This window comes from Vulpes vulpes, chromosome 10 (genome assembly GCF_048418805.1).
Source record: "Vulpes vulpes isolate BD-2025 chromosome 10, VulVul3, whole genome shotgun sequence".
NCBI lineage: Eukaryota > Metazoa > Chordata > Mammalia > Carnivora > Canidae > Vulpes > Vulpes vulpes.
Window position 1 is genome coordinate 14,513,151 of NC_132789.1, and position 23,967 is coordinate 14,537,117.

The window sequence follows — 23,967 nt, forward strand, 5'->3', positions numbered from 1 at the left end:
AAATGCTAGCTATGGTTACAAGATAAACACTGAAGTTGATACAGACTTTTCCAACAACTTTGTCTTTCACTGGTAAAATGCTCATTTCAAGAAGAAAGAAGCACATTTTGATCTGCCTCTGAAATTTCATAACCCCCAAGCACATTCTTTTTACAGAAGCTACAAGAGCCTTGCAGAACAGAGACTTCAGCGGCTGTGTCTCCCACAGTCATCTAAAAACATTTCTCTCTAAGCAGCATATGGATAAAAACACCAAGCTTGAAAAACATTTCCATTTTAAATGATCTCAAGCAAAAAGAAGCATGCATAACACACCAGGGTGAACCTCGGGCTAGCCCTGTCTACCCCCTGTCCTTGGGCAGCCCCAAAACACTTCTGAAGACCCCAGAGTTCATTTCCACCTGTCCCCAGCATCTGCTCAGGGCCTACAAGTGAGAAATAGATGGAAAGAGTTAGGGACCAGGGCTACAGACATTGACTCAAAAAAGGACACATGTCCATGGCTTGGATTCAAGGTACACTCCTATGTCCATCCCCCTTGCAAACCAGGGCATGCCTGCTTGGACTCAGGGTAGAATGTAGAGTCAAGACTGTCAAAATCATGCCCATTAAACCTAGAAATAACAATCCTCCCCTTCCTCCTTTCCTCCCCCAACTTGGAGCTGAAAGTTTCTCATACGTGTCACGTGCAACACTGCATCCTATCATTCTGCTTCAGGGGTATGACCTGCTAAGTGCGAGCCCAAACCAGAAGAACAATTCAACCAGAAAACTTTAAAATAGAGCTGAGAAATTAATCTGGAAAAGCAAACACGGGTTATTCTAGACCAGCCAGATTAATCTCTATAGATTTACTATACCCGCAGCAGCTAACACTTAAGAGCACTTGTCACAGGCCAGATGCTGAGCTAAGCACTTTGCACGTTTTAGCTAACCCTCATAACCACATTATGGGCAGGCATGTCACTTTTCTATGTGGACAAATGGGGAAACTGAGATGCTGAGAAGATGAAGTCCAATGTTATGGCACAAAACTGGATTAGCCAACACTGTTACCCAAAACTCAAACCTGAGATATCTCAAAATGAACATCTTTTAATGTGGTGTTAAAGGATTGACATAAAAAAAAAAGGGATTGACATAGGTATACAGTCAAATTCGAGAAATAAAAATTAGCATAAACCTATACTCAAGAGGTGCCTGGGTAGCACAATTAAGAGTCCCACTCCTGGTTTCAGCTCAGGTCATGATCACAGGGTCGTGAGATTGAGCCCTGTGTTGGGCTCTGCACTCATCAGGGACTCTCCCTCAGATTCTCTCTCCCTCTGTCCCTCCTGCTCATGCTCTCCCTCTCTCAAACAAGTAAATCTTAAAAAAAAAAAAAAAAGTCAAAAGACAGAACAAAATGTTCATTCGCATCCAATCTGAAAACATGAATGATGTCTACACTCCAGAGTACCGTTGTTCCTAATCCTAACATGAAGTGGTTGTCTCAGGGTAGTCATGAGTGGTCAGGAACAATAATAACACACTTGCCTTGTTACGATCGCTTAGTGCTACCAGATTTAGCAAATAAAAGGGTATTCAGTTAGATGTGAATTTCAGATAAACAAAAATAACATTTTAGCATGAATATGTGCTATGCAATATTTGGGCATACTTATATTGAAATAGTATTCATTATTTATCTGAAATTCAAGTTTAACTGAGCATCCTGTATCCTCCTACCTGGCAACTCAATGATCAGCGAATGTTAAGCACCGCTTAACCAGAAGCAATACTAAAACTCCTTCTTTCCCTGGATTCCCCTGTACCCTCTGTGGTTCAGTGCAGTTATGTAACTTGCCCAAGTCAGACAGTGGCAAGAGGGTGGCAGAGCTGGAAATAGGCACCTTGTCCTGGTCCTCCATCTAATTTCTGTCCCAACAAAGACACATGGTCCATCTTGGGAGGCCAGATATGAGAACATGCTGGAAGCAAAGGTTTCTTGGTCCCAGAATGGACTAGTGGAGTGGGGCTATTATGTAAAATCCAGCTGACTTCATGAGTACTGAGTTTAAAGGTCTCTGAAATGTTCCACTCTGAACATCCAGACACTCCCAGGGTATGCTTTATACTTTAGATTCCTACACCATGCTTAGAACTTCCTGCATTTGCTAGAATTCTAGATTAAGAATTTCAGCTATGTTGGGACGATAGAATCTATTGTTTCCTCCTGAGCTTACTACTTTCTGGATTTAACATCCCAGCTTTCCTTTGAAGAACCTTCATTCTTGGTCCACGGGAGCTTGACCTCCCTCCAGAACCAAACTAGGAGAATGCAGAACCCTCCTGACCCCAGAGTTGGAGAAATGAATCAAGTGTGACCCGCAAAAAGGACATCTGTCAGAGTCACCGGTAGATAATCATGCTCTTTCTCCACTGGAGCTAAGGTGATACAATGGAGGAGTGGCACTTCCGATGGCCATCCCAGCACCACGAGGAAGATGCCTGAATGAAAGCAATACAGCAAGAAAGCAGAGCTCAGGGACAGAGGGGAAGGGTCCCTAACTACATTCGTCAAGTGCCTGGGTACAGCCATGCTGAAGCTAGTGTTATCCTAGAAACTTCCAAGTTGTAGAAACAGAATTCCTATTTTTTGCGTAAGAAATTTGAGGTACATAACTGTCACTTGCAACCAAAAAGTTCAGGCTAACATAACCAGTAAATATTATCATTTTTCACATCACTCAACAGGCAAGGTAACAAATATATATATATATATTTGGTTATATATAAAAATATATATATATATATCTGGAAATCCTGACAGCATAGGGACTATAGTCAAGGTATTCTAATAGTGTTGTTTGGTGACAGATGATAGCTACCCTTGCAGTGAGCACAGCATAACGTACAGAATTGTCGAGTGCTCTATTGTACACCTGAAACTAATGTAATATTGTGTGTCAATGATACTCAAATAAAAAAATTTAATCTGGAAATCTTGTTGGCTGTAATTTCTAAATATATCCGAAGTCCATCCATGGCTCACCAGTCTGACATGAGCCACCTTCGTCTCTCACCTAAATAGTCTTCTAACTCCTCTGCTTCTACCCTATAGTCTGTTCTCAACCGTCAGCTAGAAGGATAATTTTAAAACTCAAGTCAGATCATGTTAACCTCTGCTCAAAGACCTCCAGTGCACCTCACTTCACTTAGTAAAAGTCTTTAGACTGGTCTTATTTCGCTGCTCTGTCACAATCCTCAACACTCCAGTCCAGTCACACAAGCGTCCTGGCTGTTCCTCCAAGACCTCAGGACCTTTGCACAAGCTGTTGCCTCACCATAATTGTTCTTCTGCCTGCCTTGGATATCTTCACTAGCTCACTTCCTTTAAATCATTGCCCAAATGTCACCTTTTCCATGAAGTTCGCTTTTTTTTTTTTTTTTTTTGCTATACTCACCACTCTTGATTATTCTTATGTTTATGTATTGTCTCCTCTGACTAGGCACAACAGCAGGACTCTGCCTATTTTACTCAACGGATGTATCCCTCCACCCCCAGCCCCCGCCCCAGAATACTGCATGGCATTTTGTAGACATTACATGCTGGGAAATCGTGACCCAGGAAGAAGGAAACAGGTCTGGAAAACAGAAGAGCAGTGTCAGGGAGACGAGACAGAGGCTGGAGGACACAGGAGGGAGTGTCCACGGACTCTTGCTCCATCAGACCCCAGTTTCAAGGTGGCATCTGGGCTAAGCCCACCGTCTGCCAGCCTGGTTTCACCTTTGCAAAAAGCCCCTCGTTCCCATCTCAGCAGACAACTAAGGGCGACTGGCTGTGAGGAAATGTGATTATACACGTATGACTGAACAGTAAGGGGGAGAGTCCTCCTCTTAATCTGAGTTAATTTAAGACTGCTCTCATTATCGTTAATCTGATCAAACAATGACCAGCTTCTCAGACCTGTAGCACGCTCCTAATGAATTTTTCATAACTCTGTAGAGACATTTTCTGCGCTGCTGTTAATAATAAACCACAAAGCATGGGATTTGAAATGTATTTCCATTTCGCCGCCTCTTTCCTCCTGGCCTGATTCTGTCTCCCCTGCACCCCCTGCCCCTCGCCGACCCCTCTGGAGGTCTTGCCCCTGTATTATTATAATGGGATGGCCTGTGTTTGTGGTGGTGTGGAAGGGCCAGCTTCCACCTTGGGGGACCAATAAATTAATGTTATGCTTTCAAATCGTATTTCAGAAATGGAGATCATAGATTAGACTTTTATTCAATTTGGCAAATGAGACCGCCTCATTTTTCTATAATGAGGAGGAGATGAGGCAGGAAAAGGATGCAAAGGAACCCCGTTTAGACAAAGGAGAAAGGGTTATCCCATTACCTCGTCTTCAAATGGGCCTGAGATCCTTTATACTCCAGCCACATTGGACTTACTTGGCCCCTCAAACACCCCATGATCTCTCTACCTCTAGGCATTTGCACACACCATCCTTCTACCTGGAACAGCCTTTCCTCACCTCTGACAATCCCATCTTTCAAGTCTTATCTTGAATATCACATCACTAGAACACGAGCAAATACTGTGTCCCAGGACCTAACACAGTACCTAGTACTTGGCACTCAGTACTTGCCCATGGGGGCAAGATGCCTCAGTATAGTTAATACATTTAACACCAAGCAGGAGGGATGGAGGGCGGGTACATGCTGAAGCTAACCAACTAGTTGCCCTCTCAGAGCAGACACTGGAAGTAGCTGAAGACATAGCCCAACACCAGAGCTATGACTCTTCTCTTTGAGTTTCCTTTCAGACACCGTGCCCAGAACTCTGTTGTGATCCTCTTCAGTGGCAACACATCCTGTTCATTGAGAGCAGACTTGAATATTTCTATGTTCTAAATAGACAAAAATCATTGGGACTCAAAGAGCCATCATGAAGGCTTTACCATTTGGGATAAAGACAAAAAATAAAGAGACTTGTTTTCTCGTAAAGTGACTCTAAAGACAGTTTTCAAGAATATCCTACGTAATGCCAGCAGAACTAGGGCAAGGCAAAGGCCTGCCATTGTGGCTGCTTCAAAAGTACAATTCTCTTTTGTGTACAGGTACTTTGATTTGTGATTTAGGGAAATATCTGACTAAGGAATTATTGGTCAGTAACAGTCATCTGGTTGGGACACCTGGATGGCTCAGTGGTTGCCCTTGGCTCATCTTGCCCTTGGCTCAGGTCATGATCCCAGAGTCCTGGGATCAAGTTCTGCATCGGGTTCCCCGCAGGGAGCCTGCTTCTCCCTCTGCCTATGTCTCTGCCTCTCTGTGTCTCTCATGCATAAATAAAATCTTTAAAAATAAGTAATAATTCAACAGAAAGTGTGCATTGTCAAAAACCAGGCCTGCGTCAAGTTTCTCAACTCATTACAAGTTGATTCACAGATGCAGTAAAGAGACTTTATATATTTTTTATTAAGCCACAGATTTATTGAAACATTTCCCTCTTACCGTTGTCATTCCTGAAAAACACAAGGCGACAGACTCTTGTAAACTCTACAAAGGCTATAAATGGGGATCTTCCGAAAGGACTATTGGGCCAGAGAGGAGGAAAAGCCTCATAAGCAGGTAGGAATTCTACTTCTCGGGAAGTTTCTTAAAGAAACAAATAGAAGCACTTCACAAAGATTTCGCTTCAAAAGTAGTCATTAAGGCTGTGTTTCTGAGAGTAAGGAAAAAAAACAAATAACTCACTGAAGGTGGGCGGTCAACTCAATTATGCTCTCTCTTTAGCCTGGAATGTTACTAGTCATTTGAAATGCTTTTGACAGGGAAAGACATTCACATCTTAAATCAACTTTTAAGATAAAAAGAGACTACAAAATATATAAAATACAGTTATTCTTAAAAGTCACATAAAAACACAGATTTGTATGAGGGGAAGCCTAGAAGACTCTGTAACAAGGTATGAAGAGTGTTCATCTGTGGGTGGTAGGAGAAGTGTGTGCATTTTTAATCCAGCATATATTCTATTTTCCTTATGATGAATACGGTTTGCTTTGATGTCTATAAATGTCTGTCTTTACAATGACATTTTTATTTAATGACTTCTATTTCTGAGATCTGCATGAACAATTCATAACCGGGCATAGATAACTGGACTAGCCAACTAAGCACCCTTAAGAGCTCCCAGAAAGCATCATAGAGACCACCACATACAATTACCAAACGTAGGCAAAGAACCTCTGACTCTAGGGTTCCTTACCATGTTCCAGCCTGAACATTTCTTTAGTTTCTGGCCAAGGAAAAATGGTTTACTCCTAAAGTGCTCCTGTTGCCCTAGCCAAACAAATGTCCACAGCTATTCACAATAGCCACGAGGAGGACACAACCCAATCATCCACTGATGGACAGATAAACCCACACGATGGAATCCAATTCAGCCATAAAAAGGAATGAAGTACTCATATGATGCTATGAATGGATGAACTTTGAAGATATTATGCTAAATGAAAAAAGCCAGACAAGGAAGGTCACAGATCGTATAATTTCATCTATGTGAAATACCCAGAATAGAAGAAAAATGTAGCCACAGAAAACTGATTAATGCTTGCCAGGGGATGGAGGGCAGGGAAATTGGGATTGATGATAACAAGTAGGTAGGAACACACCTCATTTTATCGTGGTCACAGATGTTGTGTTTTTCATAAATTAACAGTTTGTAGCAACCCCGTGTCAAGCAAGTCTACCAGCCCCATTTTTCCACAGCATTTGCTCACTTGGGGGTCTCTGTGTCACATTTTGTTGATTCTCAAAATATTTCAAAAATTTTCATTATCATTATATTTGTTATGGGGATCTGTGATTAGTAATCTTTGATATTACTACTGTAATTGTTTTTGGGGTGCCACAAAACGTGCCCGTATAAGATGGCAAACTTTTTAAAAAGATTTTATTTATTTATTCATGAGTCATCGAGAGAGGCAGAGACATAGGCAGAGGGAGAAGCAGGCTCCTTCCAGGGAGCCTGATGTGGGACTTGATCCTAGGACCTCCGGATCACGACGTGAGCCAAAGGCAGATGCTAAACGATTGAGCCACCCAGGTGCCCTAAGATGGCAAACTTAATTGGTAAGTGTGTGTGTTCTGATTAGTCTACCAACAGCTGTTATCCTGTGTCTTGTCCTCTCCTCAGAGCTCCCCATTCCCTAAGACACAAAAATGTTGACATTGAGCCAGTTAATAACCTTACAGTGGCCTCCAAGTGCTCAAGTAGAAGGAAGAGTTGCATATCTCATCATTTTAAATCAAAAGCTAAAAATTATTAAGCTTAGTGAGGAAGGCACGTCAAAAGCTGACAAAGGCTGAAAGTTGGGCCTCCTGCACCAACCATCTGCCTAGTTGTGGATACAAAGGAAAAGATCTTGAAGGATGTGACAAGTGCTACTCCAGGGAACACAGAAATGATAAGGAAAGAAAACAGCCTAATTGCTGATCTGGAGAAAGTGTGAGTGATCTGGAGGGAAGCTCAAACCTGGTGCAACACTACCCTAATCCAAAGCCTAACCCAGAGCAAGGCCCTAACTCCCTTCAGTCCTGTGGAGGCTGAGAGAGGTGAGGAGGCTGCAGAAGAAACATCTGAGGCTAGCAGAGGTTGGCTCATGAGGTTTAAGGAAACAAGCCATCTCCATAACACAGAAGTGCAAGGCGAAGCAGCTCATGGAGTAGCTGCAGCAAGTTCTGCAGAAGATCCAGTTAAGATCATTCATGAAGGTGGTCACACTAAATAATAATTTTTTAAAAGATTTTATTTATTTGAGAGAGAAAGAAAGGGAGACAGAGACAGACAAGTGGAAGGGACAGAGGGAGGGGAAGAGAGAGAATCCCAAGTAGACTTCATGCTGAGCATGGAGCCCAACACAAGGCTGATCCCAGGACCTGATCATGACCTGAGACATTTAACCAACTGCACCACTCAGGTGCCCCCTAAACAATGATTTTCAGTGTAGATGAAACAAGCCTACACTGGAAGAAAATGCCATCTAGGACTTTCATAGCTAGAGAGAAGTCAGTGCCTGGTTTCAGAGCTTCCAAGGACAGGCTGACTCTTGTGAGCAGCTTATGCGGCTGGTATCTCTGAGTGGAAGCCAGTGGCTCACTTACCATTCTGAAAGTCCCAGGGCCCTAAAGCAGTATGCTAACTCTACTCTGCCCGTGCTCTGTAAATGGAACAACAAAGCCCAGATGTCAGCACATGTATTGACAACAAGACTGCCTGAATATTTCAAGCCAGCTGTTGAGACTTGCTACTTAGAAAAAAAAGATAACTTTCAAACTATTACTGCTCATTGACAATGTACCTGGTCACCTAAGAGCTCTGATGAAGTGGAGATGTACAACGAGATAAAGTTATTTTCATGCCTGCTAACATAACATCCATTCTGCAGCCCATGGGGCAAGGAGTAATTTCAACTTTCAAGTCTTATTATTTAGGAAATACATTTTGTGGGGCACCTGGGTGGCTCAGTCAGTTGAGCGTCTGGAGTCTTGATCTTGGCTCGAGCCTTGATCTCACAGTCATGAGTTCAAGCCCCATGCTGGGCTCCATGCTGGGCATGGAGCTAACTAAGAAAGAAAAGAAAGATGGGCCAGGTGCGGGGGGGGGGGGGGGGGGGGGGGGGGGGGTAGGAAGGAAGGAAGGGAGGAGTAAGGGAGGAAAAAAGAAATACATTTTCTAAGGCTATAGCTGCTGTAGACAGTGATTCCTCTGATAGATCTAGGAAAAAAAAATATCAAAAACCTTCTGCAAGGAATTCACCATTCTAGATGCTATCAAGAACATTTGCAGTTCATGTGAAGAGGTCAAAATATCAAGAGGTTGATTCTTGTTGCTAGAACTCCTGAAAAAACTTGAACTGATGAGAGGAGTTGATTCTCACGGATGAGCAAAGAAGGTGGTTCCTTGAGATGGAATCTACTCCTGGTAAGAATGCTGTGAGGACTGTTGATATAACAACAAAGCATTCAGAATGTTCCATACACTTAGTCAATCAAGCAGCAGCAGGGTTTGAGAGGATGGACTCCAATTTTGAAAAAAGTTCTACTGTGGGTAAAATGCTATCAAACACCATCACTTGCTACTAAAAAAATCATTCTTGAAAGGATGAGTCAATCAATGCAGCAAACTCCATCACTGCCTTATTTTAAGAAACTGCCACGGCCTCCCCAGCCTTCAGTGACCACCAGCCTGATCAGTTAGCAGCCAGCAGCATAGAGGCAAGACCCTCCACCAGCAAAAAGATAATGCCTCCCTGAAAGCTTAGATGATGGTTAGCATTTTTTTAAAAAGATTTTATTTATTTATTCATGAGAAAAACAGATAGAGAGGCAGAGACACAGGCAGAGGAAGAGGCAGGCTCCCCAGAAGGAGCCCAACATGGGATTCGATTCCAGGACCCTGGAACCACAACCTGAGCCAAAGGCAGATGCTCAACCACTGAGCCACCCAGGTGTCCCGATGGTTAGCATTTTTTAGTAATAAAGGATTTTTTAATTAAGATATTCACATTGCTCTTTTAGACATAATGCTATTGTACACTTAACAGACTATAGTATAGCATAAACTAACTTTTATGTGCACTGGGAAACCCAAAAAATCATTTGACCCATTTTATTGTGATATTCACTTTATTGCAACAGTCTGTAACTGAACCCGCAGTATCTCCAAGGTGTGCCTGTGCAAGGTATTTGTGTGTTTTGTGGTTGTGATGATGGCTAGAATTAAATAAATGTTCTAGAATTAGATAAGGGTGATGGCTGGGCAACATGAAGCATATACCAAAAGCCATTCCATTGCAGACTGTAAAGTAGTCCATGTGGTGAATTTTATGTTATGTGAATTTTACTTCAATTTTTAAAAACCTAAAGAAGTAACAGCTGGAGTAGCTATATTAATATTAGAGAAAATAGTTTTCAGAGCAAGGATAAAGTTCCAGGAATGAATAGTAACTTTTCAAAGTACATGAAGCAAAAACTGATGGATCTGTAAGGAGAATGGGACAAATCCACAATGACAGCTGTAGCTATCAACACTCCTCTCTGTGTAATCAATATAAGACAATCTGAGAGAGAATCAACAAGGATATAGAGGGTCTCAACAATATTATCAACCAATTGGATCTAAATGATGGCTATATGACTGCACCTGTCAACAGCAGAATACACATTCTTTTCAAGGACACATGTTATGTTCACCAGGAGGGAAGATATTCTGGGTCATAACATAAACCTTTAAGCACTTTAAAATAGTTGAAACCATACAAAATGTGTTCATGGACCCTAAATGAATTAAACCAGAAAATAACCACAACACTCAGGAATTAAAAAACACTCATCTAAAGAACGCAGGCAAAAAAAATAATAAAAAAACAAATTAAATAAATAAAGAAAGAAAGAACGCAGGCATCAAACAGGAAGAAATGGAAGAAATGAAAATATAACATCAAAATTTGTGGGATGCAGTTAAAGTAGTTAAAGTAGTCCTTCAAGGGAAATCTGTGGTGATAAACACTAAGAAAAAGAGAAAGGTCTCAAATCAACAATCTAAACATCTATCTTAGGAAAACAGAAAAAGAAGAGCAAAATAAACCCAAAGCAGAAGGTAATAATAATAATGAAAAAAAAAAAATCAAATTGGACCGCCTAGGTGGCTCAGCAGTTGAGCGTCTGCCTTCGGCTCAGGGCATGATCCTGGATTCCCGGGATCAAATCCCGCATTGCTATCCCCCACTCCCCCCACCCCTTACCGCGGGGAGCCTGTTTCTCCCTCTGCCTATGTCTCTGTGTCTCTCATGAATAACTAAAAAAAAATCAAATTGAAAAAATAAAACAGAAAATAAATGAAGCCTAAATCTGGTTTTCTGAAAAGAATAAAATTGATAAACCTCTAGCCAGACTGGCAAAGAATCAAAGAGAAAAGAATAAGTATTACCAACATCAGGGATGAAGGATCCTGCAGACAGTGAAAGGATAGTAAGGGAATACCATGAGCAACTCTGGGCATGTAAATTCAACAATTCAGATAAAATGTACCAATTCCTTAAAAGCCACAAACTGCCAAAATTCACCCAAGAACAAACTTTTTTTTTTTAATTTTTATTTATTTATAATAGTCACATAGAGAGAGAGAGAGAGAGGCAGAGACACAGGCAAAGGGAGAAGCAGGCTCCATGCACCGGGAGCCCGATGTGGGACTCGATCCCGGGTCTCCAGGATCGCGCCCTGGGCCAAAGGCAGGCGCCAAACCGCTGCGCCACCCAGGGATCCCCCAAGAACAAACTTTTAAAATTGAATTTGTAGTTTAAAAACTTCCATGTGTGGGAATCCCTGGGTGGCTCAGCAGTTTAGCGCCTGCCTTCAGCCCAGGGCCTGATTCTGGAGACCTGGGATCGAGTCCCATGTTGGACTCCCTGCATGGAGCCTGCTTCTTCCTCTGCCTGTGTCTCTGCCTCTCTCTCTCCTGTGTCTTTCATGAATAAATAAATAAAATCTTTAAAAAATTAAAAAATAAATAAAAACTTCCATGTGAAAAAAAAAAAAAAGCAATAACAATCTTGAGGTCTGGATAGTTTTACTGCTCAATTCTACCAGCATTTAACACATGTAAAGATGATAGAACACCAATTGTGTGTACACTAAGTCTTCCAGAAAACAGAAGTGGAGGGAGTGCTTCCCAACTTGTTTAATGAGGCCCTGATACTGAAACTGAACAAAGATGGTACAAGAAATGAAACTATAGGCAACATCCTTTTTTTTTTTTTTTTTTTTTTAATTTATGATAGTCACAGAGAGAGAGAGAGAGGGGCAGAGACACAGACAGAGGGAGAAGCAGGCTCCATGCACCGGGAGCCTGATGTGGGATTCGATCCGGGGTCTCCAAGATCGCGCCCTGGGCCAAAGGCCGGCGCCAAACCGCTGCGCCACCCAGGGATCCCTATAGGCAACATCCTTCATGAACAGACTCAAAATCCTTAACAAAATATTAATGGATTAAATCTAGCAATATATGAAGAGAATAATATTGCTTTTAGGATTTATCACAAAGCACTTTTGTCTAAGCCAGATAAAGGCAAAAATACAAAAAGTGACATCTAAACTTGTTCTGCCTCCTGGGGTGCCTGGGTGGCTCAGTCGGTTGAGTGTCTGACTCTTGGTTTTGGCTCAGGTCATGATCTCAGGGTTGTGAGAGTGAGCCCTGCATGAGGCTCTGTACTCGGTGTGGAGTCTGCTTGGGCTTCTCTCCCTCCCTCTCCCTCTGCCCCTCCTCCAGCTCTCTTATGTGCTCTCTTTCTCTCTTGCCCTCTCTTGCCATCTCCCTCTCTCTCTCTCTCTCAAACAAATAAATAACATCTTTTAAAATGAAACTAAAATAAAATAAACTTGCTCTGCCACCTCTTAATAAAAACAAAGCCCCTGGATTCCCTACTTGACTGATGAGTTCTTTTTCATACCTATTTGCCTCATTGCTTGAGTCCAAGCCACTCAATCCTGCCTAAGCACCATCCTAGTGCCTTTGGGGCTGAGCTCACAGAGAAACATTCATGACTACGTCTGAGTGGCATGATACTATGACTAAGAGGTGCACAGCAAAGGGGAAATTCACCATTGCCTGTGACCCCAGATTCTGGAATTCTGAAATGGAACTAACACAGGACAGAATATGGAGGTGGTGGCTGCAAAATTTGGGTCAGAGACTTGTCAGGAGTCTGTGGGCCTGGCTATCTCTTGTCTATACCTGGTAGGTTCCAAATCTAGATACAGACTCTTCTTGAGACTATTTTTTTCAGCCAGAATAAGGAGTGGCCTCATTCTCTCTGTTCCAGAGAGTAGAGTCAAAGGCTAGAAGTCATCAGAGAACAGATCCAACTCAACAGAAGGAGATTAATTCTAACCATTATAACTCACCCAGATCAAAGGGTTGCCTTATGAAAGAACTTGAATAGACATTTTTCCAAAGAAGAAATAGAAATGGCCAATATGCACATGAAAAGATGCCTAATATCATTAGTCACTAGGGCACTATAAATCAAAACCACAATGATACCACTTCATACCCAGTAGGATAGCTACAATTAAAAAAAAAAAAAAACAACTTTTTTTAATTTAAGAAAATAGGAGGTATAGGCAAGGATGTAGGGAAATTGGAACCCTGGTACATTACCAGTGGAAATATAAAATGGTGCAGCCACTGTGGAACATAGTATAGCAGTTCCTCAAAAAATTAAACATGGAGGGGTGCCTGGGTGGCATAGTCACTTTGAGTATCTGACTCTTGGATTCAGCTTGGGTCATGATCTCAGGGTCATGAGGTCAAGCCTGACATTGGGCTGTGTGCTCAGCAGGTGTCTGCTAGAGATTCTCTCTCCCTCTGCCCATCCCCCCTACACTAGTAGATGTGTGCACATGCTCTCTCTTGAAAATAAATAAATATTTTTAAAAAATCAAACAGACACTCATGATATGACCCAGCAATTCCACTCCTAGACATATACCCAAAAGAATTCAAAGCGGGGACTCAAACAGATACTTGTACATCAATGTTTATAAGCAGCATTATTCACCATAGTCAAAGGCTGGAAATGACTCAAGTATCTATCAACAGATGACTAGATACACAAAATGTGTGTGGTCTGTGCCTATAATGGAATATTAGTCAACCATTAAAAAGGAATGAAGCATTGACACAACATGGATGAACCTTAGAAATACAGTGCTAAGCAAAAGAAGCCACAAAAGGCACATGGTGTACAACTCAACTTCTATGAGATACTTCAAATAGTCAAATTCATATAGACAGGAAATGTAGGTGACCCTGCAGCTGGGGAGAGTTACTACTTAATCAGTACAGAATTCCTATCTGGGATGATGAAAAGGTTCAGCAGATAGATAGTGATGATGGTTGCACAATGCTATGAATGTTATTTCATGCCACTGAGCTGCACACTTTAAAAAGTTTATAATGGTAAATTTATGGGATATATACTTACCACCATAAAAAAGTTTTTTTTTTAAAGGCTGCCTTGGGAGATAGTGTTCACCCCAAATCACCACGCCAAAGCTGGACACTGGCTAAGAGGTAAGCCTAGCCAACCTCTTAAGGGTCCTCCTACCTTGAGAGGATACAATTTTCAAGCAATTGGACACCACAGTTCTTTCTACCACAATAAGCTTAAGGGAAGTTCAGAAGCTATGAGGCCCAACCCCATAACTGTTATCCAACTTAGCGTTGTGATGAGCACATGGTTTAAAGACTAAAGCCTGCCAGGCACTGATGGGAAGTGAGTCATCTGTGGGCGAATTCAAAGATCCAGACCTAGTATCAGAATCTTGTTCACTTACGTCACCTGCAACCCAGCAGGTGTGCCATTATCCCATCGAAGGCTTCTATGGGTTTCTTCTTCTCACACCTTGTTCACACACATTGGGAGCTCAGTTAGATTCACTGAATAAATTAATGATACCACCAAAGATGGAACCTCTGGAAGGCTGAGATACCCTAACCTCCCCCTCCCATGCCCATCTATTGGAGGGAATGCTGTTAAGTACTTGCCATGTGCCAAGCACCTTGCTCAACAACTTAATGCATGATTCCATTGTAATCAGCATAACGATCCTAATAACCATGATCCTAATTTTAAAAGCAAGGAAACTAAAGCTCAGAAAGGAGAGCTCATTTCCCCCAGTTACTTAGCTAGTTTATCTTGAACTCAGACTGGAATCCAAGCAATCTTATGGCGGACCCCAAGGCTTGCACTAGATAATACTGCTTTAAGGATCCACAAAAATTCCTAAAGACTCAATTATTATTTCTGAGTCTTCATCTCACTTTTCTACTGGTCCAAGCAAACTCAGGACAATGGCTGCCTAGTAACCCCAGCAACAATCTCAGTCTTTACCAAGAACAAGATTTCTATTATGGAAAAATAGACAAATCATCTCAATGACCAAAAGCAGCACTATCCAGCTGAAATACACAGTGAGCCACCTGTGTAATTTAAAACTTTCTAGTAGCCTCCAGAAAAAGAATAATAAGAAACAGGTGAAAGTAATTTTAACAGATTTCATTTAACCCAATCTGTCCAAAATAACATCATGGCAGCATGTTGTCAATATAAAACATTATTAATAAGATATTTTATATTCTCTTCTTTATGCTAAAGGTTCAGAATTTGGTGTGTATTTTATACCAATGACACATTTCAGTCAGAAGTCACCACATTTCAACTGGTCAAGAGCCAAGGTGGCAAGTGGTTGCCATACTGGACATCCTGAATCTGTTTCCTTCTCTTTGTCTCATCCTTACTTGCCTCTGTGGATGCCCTACTTTGTCTCCATTGGTTCTATTTTTCTCCCCAATAGCTTTCACCTATAAAAGTCACTATCAGAGACACCTGGGTGGCTCAGTGGTTGAGCATCTGCCTTTGGGTCAGGTTGTGATGCTGGGATCCTGGGATCGAGGCTCTGCGCAGGGAGCCCACTTCTTCCTCTGCCTATGTCTCTGCCCCTCTCTCTGTATCTCTCATGAATAAAAATCTTTAAAAATAATAATAAAATAAATAAAAGTCACCATGAAATGAAAGTATCTGAGTGACAGTATTGCACCATGATGATTTTCACTAACCTGATAGCTATCACCTCTGACCACCTCAGCATGATCGCCTGCACCTCCCCTTTGCCTTCTATTCACTCTTCCGTTCTTCTCTTCCAGGCCACGCCACCTTTGGGGAGCCCACAGCAGAACAGTAAACCTCTTCTCAGCCTCCAGTTTGGGTCAAATCAGTGACTCTAAACCTTAGTAAACTCACTTGTGAAACAGGAACCTGCCCACTGGAGAGATGTTGCAAGGGTCATGGAAACACTACAGACAGTTATTCTCTGCTTTGACTTTCTCCTCCCCATTCTTTGGCTTCTCCATCCTCCGTCCCAGCTGCCATGTGTCCCTTGTCTTCTTCAGCTTCTGAACACCTCCCCACTCCCCAGCTCCAAAGCAGCACTCTGGGGGCGAGGAGGAAGGCCAGGTCCCAACAGTTGGAGCCCAGTGGGTGGGAGCCCAGAAAATGACTGATACTCTGGGGGAGGAAGAAGACTCCCCAGTTTTCTGCCCATTGGAGGAAGAAGGATACCAAGCTCCCTAACAGAATCCAATCCAAATACCCAGAGGGGAGAGAGAACCCTTCAGAAATAACTTCTGCCACTGACTCGGAGTTGTGAGACCACCCCACTCCCCATATCTTTATAAGAATAAGAAGAAGGATGAGGCTTAGGTCTTTACAGGCTGGTCACTTTGTATGGAAAACCAAGTACTCCTCTTGTACCTACAAGTCCCTAGGTCCTTCTCAACTAGAAACAGGAAAGATGAGATTCTAACCTGAGGCAGCTGCCTCCTTAACCTTGAGCTCTCAGTCATCAAAACATAAGCAACCAAAAGATAAACCATAAATTCAGGGGCACGTGGGTGGCTCAGTTGGTGAGGCATCTGACTCTTGGTTTCAGCTTGCCTTCTGGTCTCATGGGTCGGGAGACCAAGCCCCACATCAGGCTCCACACTCGGTGGGAGTCTGCTTAAGATTCTCTCTCCCTCCCCCTTTGCCTTTCCTTCCCTCTTCCGCTCGTGCGCTCTCTCTTTCCTTCTCAAATAAGTGAATTTATTTATCTTAAATAAATAAAAATAAGTAGATAAATGTTTTAAAAAAAAAAAAAAGCCTGAACTTACACTGAGGAAAGGGGAAAACAGACCCTTTTCACATGCGTGGTGAAGGGTAATCTGGCAAAACCTATCATAAGTCCTGAAACTTTGCATATCCTGGGATTTAGCAATTCCCCTGGAATTAAAGGACAGTTACAAATCACAAGAATGTCTACTAAGGTATTATTTATAATTTTAAGTCTCTAGCCTTCCTCAGAGCTGTAGGTTCGAATATTCAACTATCCACTTGACAAATGGAACGTGTCCAAACCAGACTTGTCTGTCAAGCTCAACCTATTCCACCTCCAGTTCTCACATGTCAAATAAAGACACCACCATTCACTCAGTTCGTTTTTTTTTTTCTTTTTCACTCAGTTCTTAAGCCAAACACCTAGAAGTAATCCTCCATCCTTTATTTTCCCTATATCTGATTTGTGAGCACCTCCTGTGCACCTGACCTTCTGAATCCAGCCACCTGCCCCATTCCCCCAACCAGCATAACAGTCACTTCTGGCTTTGGTTTTTCCATGATCTCCCAAATTGTCTCTCTGCTCCCATTCTTACCCTCTATGGTCTATTCTCCCTGCAGCAACCAGAAGGACCTTCTAAAAACATAAATCAGTCACCTCCTTGTTCATACTTAGAACAAAATCCAAGTATCTTATCAAAGCCCTCTATGACCAGGACCCTGCTTCTGCCTCCCTTGTGTCCCTCACCCCTTCCCTACCCACCCACTCTACTCCAACCACAGTGGTCTCCTTGCTGTTCTAATAACATGCCAAGTTCATTCCCACCCAAGAAATTTGCATCTGCTGCTTCCTCTGCCTAGTGCATTCCAAAGATATGTTTTGGCTTGCTTCCTCAAGTAAAACCTCCTTGAGGGTACCTTTGCTGATCATTCCATGACCCTCCCTCTTTCCCATGCTATTTTGGTTTTATTTTGGGTTTTGGGTTCTTCCCATAGCTGCAGTACATTGTTACATTAGATTGTTCATTGGCCCCCAGTGAACCACACTTCCTAGATTACATACCCTTAGATAGTAATTTCCACATTGACTCTGTGCTTATCCATTTGCTTTGGCAAATGGGACACTGGCAAACATTATGGAAACCAAGGCCTAAGAGGGGCTGTGCAATGGGGCTTGTTCTCCTGGAACACTGATGCTTCCACCAGGTAAGAAATCTGGCTGTCCCACTGGAAAGGCCATGTGGAGGAAAACCAAGGTTCCCTAACCAACCACCAGCCACGTGAGCAAGGCCATCTTGGGCCATCCAGCCCAGCTGAGCCATCCAATGATGACAACCACATGAGTGACCCAGGCAAGATCAGCAGAACTAGATCATCCACCCTACAGATCAGAGACCAGCAAACTAGCTGTAACCTGCAGGCCAAATCTGACCCACTGCCTGTTTTTGTAAGGGCCAAAACCTAAGAATAGTTTTTACATTTTTAAATGTCAAAAAAAAAATCAATAGGAAAATAATGTCTTTCTGGCATGTGAAAATTATATCAAATTTGAATTTCAGGATCCATAAATAAAGCTGCATTGGAAAACGTCCATTTGTGGAGATAGTTCGTCCACGGCTGCTGCACAGTACAACAGCAGAGCTCAGAGGCTGTGATGGAAGCTGTGTAACCCACGAAGTCTAAACTATTCACTACCTGCCCCTTTACAGAAAAAGTTTGCTGGCCCCTGCTGCAGGGCCATCAGACTAACCTTTAAACAACTTTTTATTGTAGTCACTCTAAAACCTTTGAAGACTTCAATCTCCTTCCTCAAAGGAATGAAATTTGGTCAGTCTGACTCCCTTGTCCTTAGGTCTCAAGAGTCTGTGACCTAAATTCATTTTCTATGACATTCTTCCAGTATTCTCCATTCTGGACCAACTGGTCTCGAGGCTGCCCCATGAAGGCACGAATGGGCGCGATATGCCTTCATCTGGTTGGCTGTTCTTGCCGAGCAGGTTCTACCAACCGGTTGTGATCTCAACCTTCCCCATCCTTCTCTCCACTCAGGGTCCCCAGGTCCCCAACCAAGAAAGCTACCCTAACTGCTTTGCCAAATGTTTCCCTGGGTGTATTCTATGGAACATCAGTCCCAAGGGATATCCTTGGAAAAAGGAAACGCAGCAGACTCTATCCTCTCTTGGAGTCACCAGACACACATACCTGATATAGTAAAGGCTCTGAGAAGTCTGTTTCCCCTTGTTTAACTCAACTTTTCCCAGACATTTGAACCAAGGAATTCATTTTGTTTACAGAGTACTTGTTAACTACCAGCATCTAATACAGTCCATGGATTTCAAGTACTTGTTGGAAGAATAAAAAATACCAAGAGAAAAAAAAATGCCAAGAGCCCACAGAACTAGGGTTCCACAGAACATATTTTGGAAATGCTGCTCAAACTCTTCCCTTTCTCCCTCAGATCTGAGCTGTTCCTTCCATGTTATCTACCCCACACCACGTAATGCTAATCATATCATCATCCTGACTATCATTTATTTGGCCCCTGAGGGCTGTGCTACACATAGTCCTAGAACTTTGAAAATATCTTCTCTTTTAATCCTCATAACCACCAAAGTAGGTAATGCTATTTTTTTCTTGCCATTTTACCAAAAAATTAAACCATGGGTCCAGAAAACTTAAATCACTAGCCCAAGATAAAGATAAGTAGAAAAACTACAATTTAAAACTTTATTGGTCTAACTCCAAAGCTCATGATCTTTCTTCTCTCCCAGAATACCTCCTGGTAACATGCCAAGGCCAATGTTACTGGCTATCCACCCAATATCCCTTCGTGATTTCCTCCATGCCAGCAGAACCCTGATTTTGTATGGAGTGGCAACAGATCAACTGAGGCAATGGACCACGACTCATATAAACCACTCACGATGGTGTTCTCGCTTCCCCACCTCCCAGCCTTGCAGCTGGGACTAGCCATCTGACTGAGTCTGGCCGAGAAGACATAATTAAACATCATCTGCGGGGTAGGTAACTGCAGGTATCCTGGGGAAGTGATATAAAGACATGATGAACCCTTTATCCCTGCACACGCCTCACCTGGGTGTGATGGCTAAAGCTTCAAGAGCCATCTTGCAACCATAAGAAAGAGGCCATTGAGAACTCAAAGAGACATCGGCCCTGATGTTATTAACTTACTTGAGCCAACTCAAGCAGCCATATACCTCCAGACTTCTTGCTACACGAGAAAAAGCAGCCACTGTTCACTTGAACACTGTGGTCGGATTTTCCAGTTCATGCGGCTTGAACACATTCCTCATGGACCCACATGCTGCCCTCCCATATTATTTGCTGTTTGGACTTGACCATTATTTCACATGTATATTATTAGCCTTGTCTCCCTAATCATGCAGGACACTTCGGGAAGGCTCACTCCACGCTGTATATTTTCGTTCCCACAGGGTCATATGCATGCTACTAAATTGTGCCTATTATTACGGTTTTCAGGGATGGTCTGTTCAATTCACCACTTACTTTAGTGTTTGTGAGCAGGAAGTGCTCACCATCAAATAGCAGAAATACACCATGTACCTCCTAATAGGTGGGTATTTCTCAGAGTGTTGATGTGAAAGCCTGCATCAGAAACACCTGGACTGTTTCTTAAATGCAGATTTCTGGGCTTCCCCCCACCCTCCGCCCCCCCCCCCCAGTCCCATCTGAATTAGAACCTCTGGGGTAAGAGGCTGAGAATGTGCATTTTAAATAAGCTCCCTCAGGGTTCTGGTGAAGGTTTGGGGGAATAAAGGACCTCTGTCTGGTCCAACACCTGGGTGAGGCTCCTAGGGACCTGGCTGTACCTGGAGTCACCATCCTTCCTCAGTGGCCCCACCCTTGCCCCAGGGACCTGAGAAGCACAGACTGGCCTGAATGCTGGAGACCCTTCCCTGGGCAATATGGGGAAAGTGATTGTGAGGTTGCTCTGTGGCATCCTGGGACCAGGAAACTAACAATCAGATGCACTCTGAGTAATTGCCACCTTTTTCAACTCCATCCCCTGGTTTTCAAAGAAAACCACTGTGCAGGGAAGAAGCCACAGGGACCAGGGTCCACTGTGACCATCACCATCACTCAAGGAGCTATCAGAGGATGAAGGATGCTTTGAAAAGAGGTAAAGAAAATTGAAGGAACTTAGTGATACCAGAACTAGCACTTGGGACTCCTGGCACAAAGGACCAGAAGACGACTTTTCAGGTTACTTATTTATTCACTGCCTGCAGCTCTGAACAAAATCTTACCTTGAACACTGCTCACACACACAAAAGAAGGCTGGGCCAGGGCATCCCACACTTTTTCTTCCAGCAACAAAATCCTAGCCTAGACTATTCTCCCGAAGCTCTGAGAAAGAAAATACCTGGCCTCCCAACTGAATTTCCACTCCTCTGATATCTCTTGACACTTATTTTATTTCATTTCTGAGGATCATCTTCCCAGATGACAGGTGCACACAGACATGTATTCTAGGGTAGCAAACAGCATATTACACGCACACACACTCCACTTTCAAATCGATGACCTTTCTGTGTGCTGACAACCAGCTGAAGTTAAAATCATGGAAAGGGAAAAAAAAAAGATTTTAAAGTGAATCAGAGAGGGGGGCTTAACAGGGGACACAGGGCTCAAAGATTCATCAGGGACAGAAGAGTTCAGGCCTTAGACACTCATGGGCTGGAAAGAGGGAACCTCCCAGCACTGCACATGCCCACTTCGCCAGAGGGAGAACTTTCCTTTGCTCCCAGCCCCACAGCCACCACCCTCAGCAAATGCCAGCTAATGGGAGTTCCCAAATTTAATCAAGCTATGTGTACAGCTGGTTTGAGGGAGAAGTGAGTGGAACCCTTCAGATGTCTCCAACAACGTGGATGCCCAATGATTACGTGCACGCCAGACATTTTCTAAGGCTCTGGAAACCTTCCTCCTTTGACCAAATGGCCTTGGGAAGAAATAATTTCTATCATCTTCGTTCAGAGTAACTTTGAATCCAACTCCATCCCCCCAAACTGCTTCAAACTCCCCCCTCAAGTTCTGTGGGAGACAACGTTACAACTCGACAGAGGTAACTCCTCCTCCGACCCCTCTCCTGAACCGTCCCACCAAGATTCAAGAGTATTTTCCCACACCAATCGCGTGTGCTGATCCAGGCATATTTTATGTTCTTTTTATACGTTTCAGGCCTGCAACAGTTCCCTGCATCAAATGATTTGATTGGAAATGGGGAGCTCAATGGGAATTTTTTCTTTCTTTTTTGCTTTTCTTTTTCTTTTTTTCCTTTTTTTTTTTTTTTCATCTTGCCTCCTGACATGTATACCACTGAAATAAAACAAAAACAAAAACAAAAAGCAAAATCCAAGGGGCAAAATCGGGGCTGGGAAGGAGGCCGAGAGCAGAAGAGGTCTATATTTATAGGCAGCCCCATTCCGCGAGCAAAAACCACCTTTTGACCACCTGCAGAATGCGCAAGGTCACGTGGGTTCTCTGCAGCGCCTTGATGTCTTACCCAGCACACAAGCCCCCGTGGCATAGAAACAAATCCACAAGCGGAAAAAAGAGAGAACTCACTCCTCGGAAAGGAAGCGAATGATAATAACAGCCGCAAGAATAATAATACAGAAGGAATCACAATTACTACTACTACTACCACCACCCAGCCAAGCGTAGACGACAGCGGTACAGTAAAGGGACATCCAGTGCAGGCTTTGCAAAGAGGATAAATCACAGAAAATCAAATCGTGCCCACCTTGCTGCCCTTCCACACCCTCCTGCCCTCCCCCGCCCCCCAACCAACAGAATCCAAGGAAAGGGGGTGGTGGGGAGCAGGGAGAGGTAAGGAAAGATTGCTTTTTTTCCACAGGCAACACCTACCTCCAGGGTCCGGATCTCTTTTTGTGTGAGGTCGTTGGAGGTGGCACATTTGGTCCTAAGCCCTTCCAGGTTGGAGATGCTCAGGTCTATCATGTTTTGGACCAACTCGCACTGCTGTAAGGCTTTTTGCAAACTCAGAGGCTGCTGCTCCTCGCTTTTCGTCATGTTTTCCTCATCCATCGCTTGCTCGGCAAGCCCCCTTCCCCTCCTCCTCCTCCCAGAGAGAAAAAAGGGGGGGGGGGAGTAGAGGTAGTCTACCCCCTACGCTCTCCAACCACTGCGACTTCTCAACAATGTCTCATGTAGAAGAAACCCAACATCTCACACAGGGTTGAGGGGGTGGGGTGGGAGGAGGGGACGAGAGCCAAAATTTATTATTTTATTTTGGGGTATCAGGCAGACTCCATTAGAACGTCTCCTCTCTCTCTCTCTCTCTCTCTGAGTCTCTGGTCCCTGAAAAGGAGAGATGCTGTTTCTCAGAAGCAAACCAGGTGATGTGATGCTGTCTGTACACTTAGGGAGGAGGAGGAGGAGGAGGAGGAGGAGGAGGAGGAGGAGGAGGAGGAGGAAAAAGAGGAGGAGGGGGAAGAGGAGGAGGAGGAGGAGAGGAGAGGAGGGAGAGGAGGAGGCGAAGGAAAACAGCGCTCACTCTTTACACACCGGCTCCGTGAAGGACAAATGTATATATTTTTGGCTGGCTGGCTTTTATGTCAAAAAAATTCTGCTTTGCCCCCCTCCCAGTTGCAGTGACAAGGCATTGTCCACCGTTTGGGGTGCTTTAGCGCGTCCTCAAGATGCGGTCTGCATTGCTCGCGCGGCTGCGGCGGCGACTGCGGCGGGCTGCTGCCTCCTCCTCGCGCTGCTGCTGCTGCTGCTGTTGCTGCTGCCGCCGCCGGGCTCCGGGGGTGACGGCTGCTGCATTCGCTCCTGCCTCGCTCCACACCGACATCTTGCCTGTCAATCAAAGCGCGGGCGGGGGGGGGGGGAGCGCCGGCGAGGGATGGAGAGCGAGCGAGGGACCTGCGGGGAGCGGGTTGGTGGAGCGGCGCCGTGCGCGCAGCCGCCCCGGCCCGGCGCGCCAGGGACCCGCCGGAGGAGGCGGAGGCGGCCGCGGCGCGCGCAGGCTCGCGCACCTGCCCGCGGAGGAGCCGGCTCGGGCTGGGGCTGCGGCTGCGGCTGCGGCTGCGGCTGGGGCTGCGGCGCGGCCCAGGGCCCGGGGGGCGGGGGCGGGCCTGTGCGGTTACTACCGGGCGTGCGTGCGTGCGAGCCGCGGGCGGGGAGCCTGCGGGGAGAGCGCCCGGGCGCGGGGCTGGGCGCGGGGCGGGCGCGGGCGCGGGGCAGGCGGGGGCGGGGCGGGGGC

At 44.2% G+C, this 23,967-nt stretch overlaps 2 protein-coding genes across 3 annotated transcripts in view; one reads left to right on the top strand and one right to left on the bottom strand.

Annotated features, from left to right (window-relative positions):
* The window catches only part of KSR2 (kinase suppressor of ras 2), a 408,105-nt gene extending 384,444 nt beyond the window's left edge, over window positions 1-23,661 (bottom strand). For both annotated transcript variants that reach the window (XM_072722940.1, XM_072722941.1), the window contains exon 1: window positions 22,608-23,661. In XM_072722940.1, coding sequence (XP_072579041.1) covers window positions 22,608-22,787 — 180 coding nt within the window. In that variant the 5' untranslated portion in view covers window positions 22,788-23,661. The remainder of the gene's footprint in view (window positions 1-22,607) is intronic.
* Window positions 23,006-23,967, top strand: part of RFC5 (replication factor C subunit 5) — a 44,899-nt gene continuing 43,937 nt past the window's right edge. Inside the window, exon 1 of the mRNA XM_072722945.1 lies at window positions 23,006-23,098. The gene's annotated coding sequence lies outside the window, so the exon portion shown is untranslated. The remainder of the gene's footprint in view (window positions 23,099-23,967) is intronic.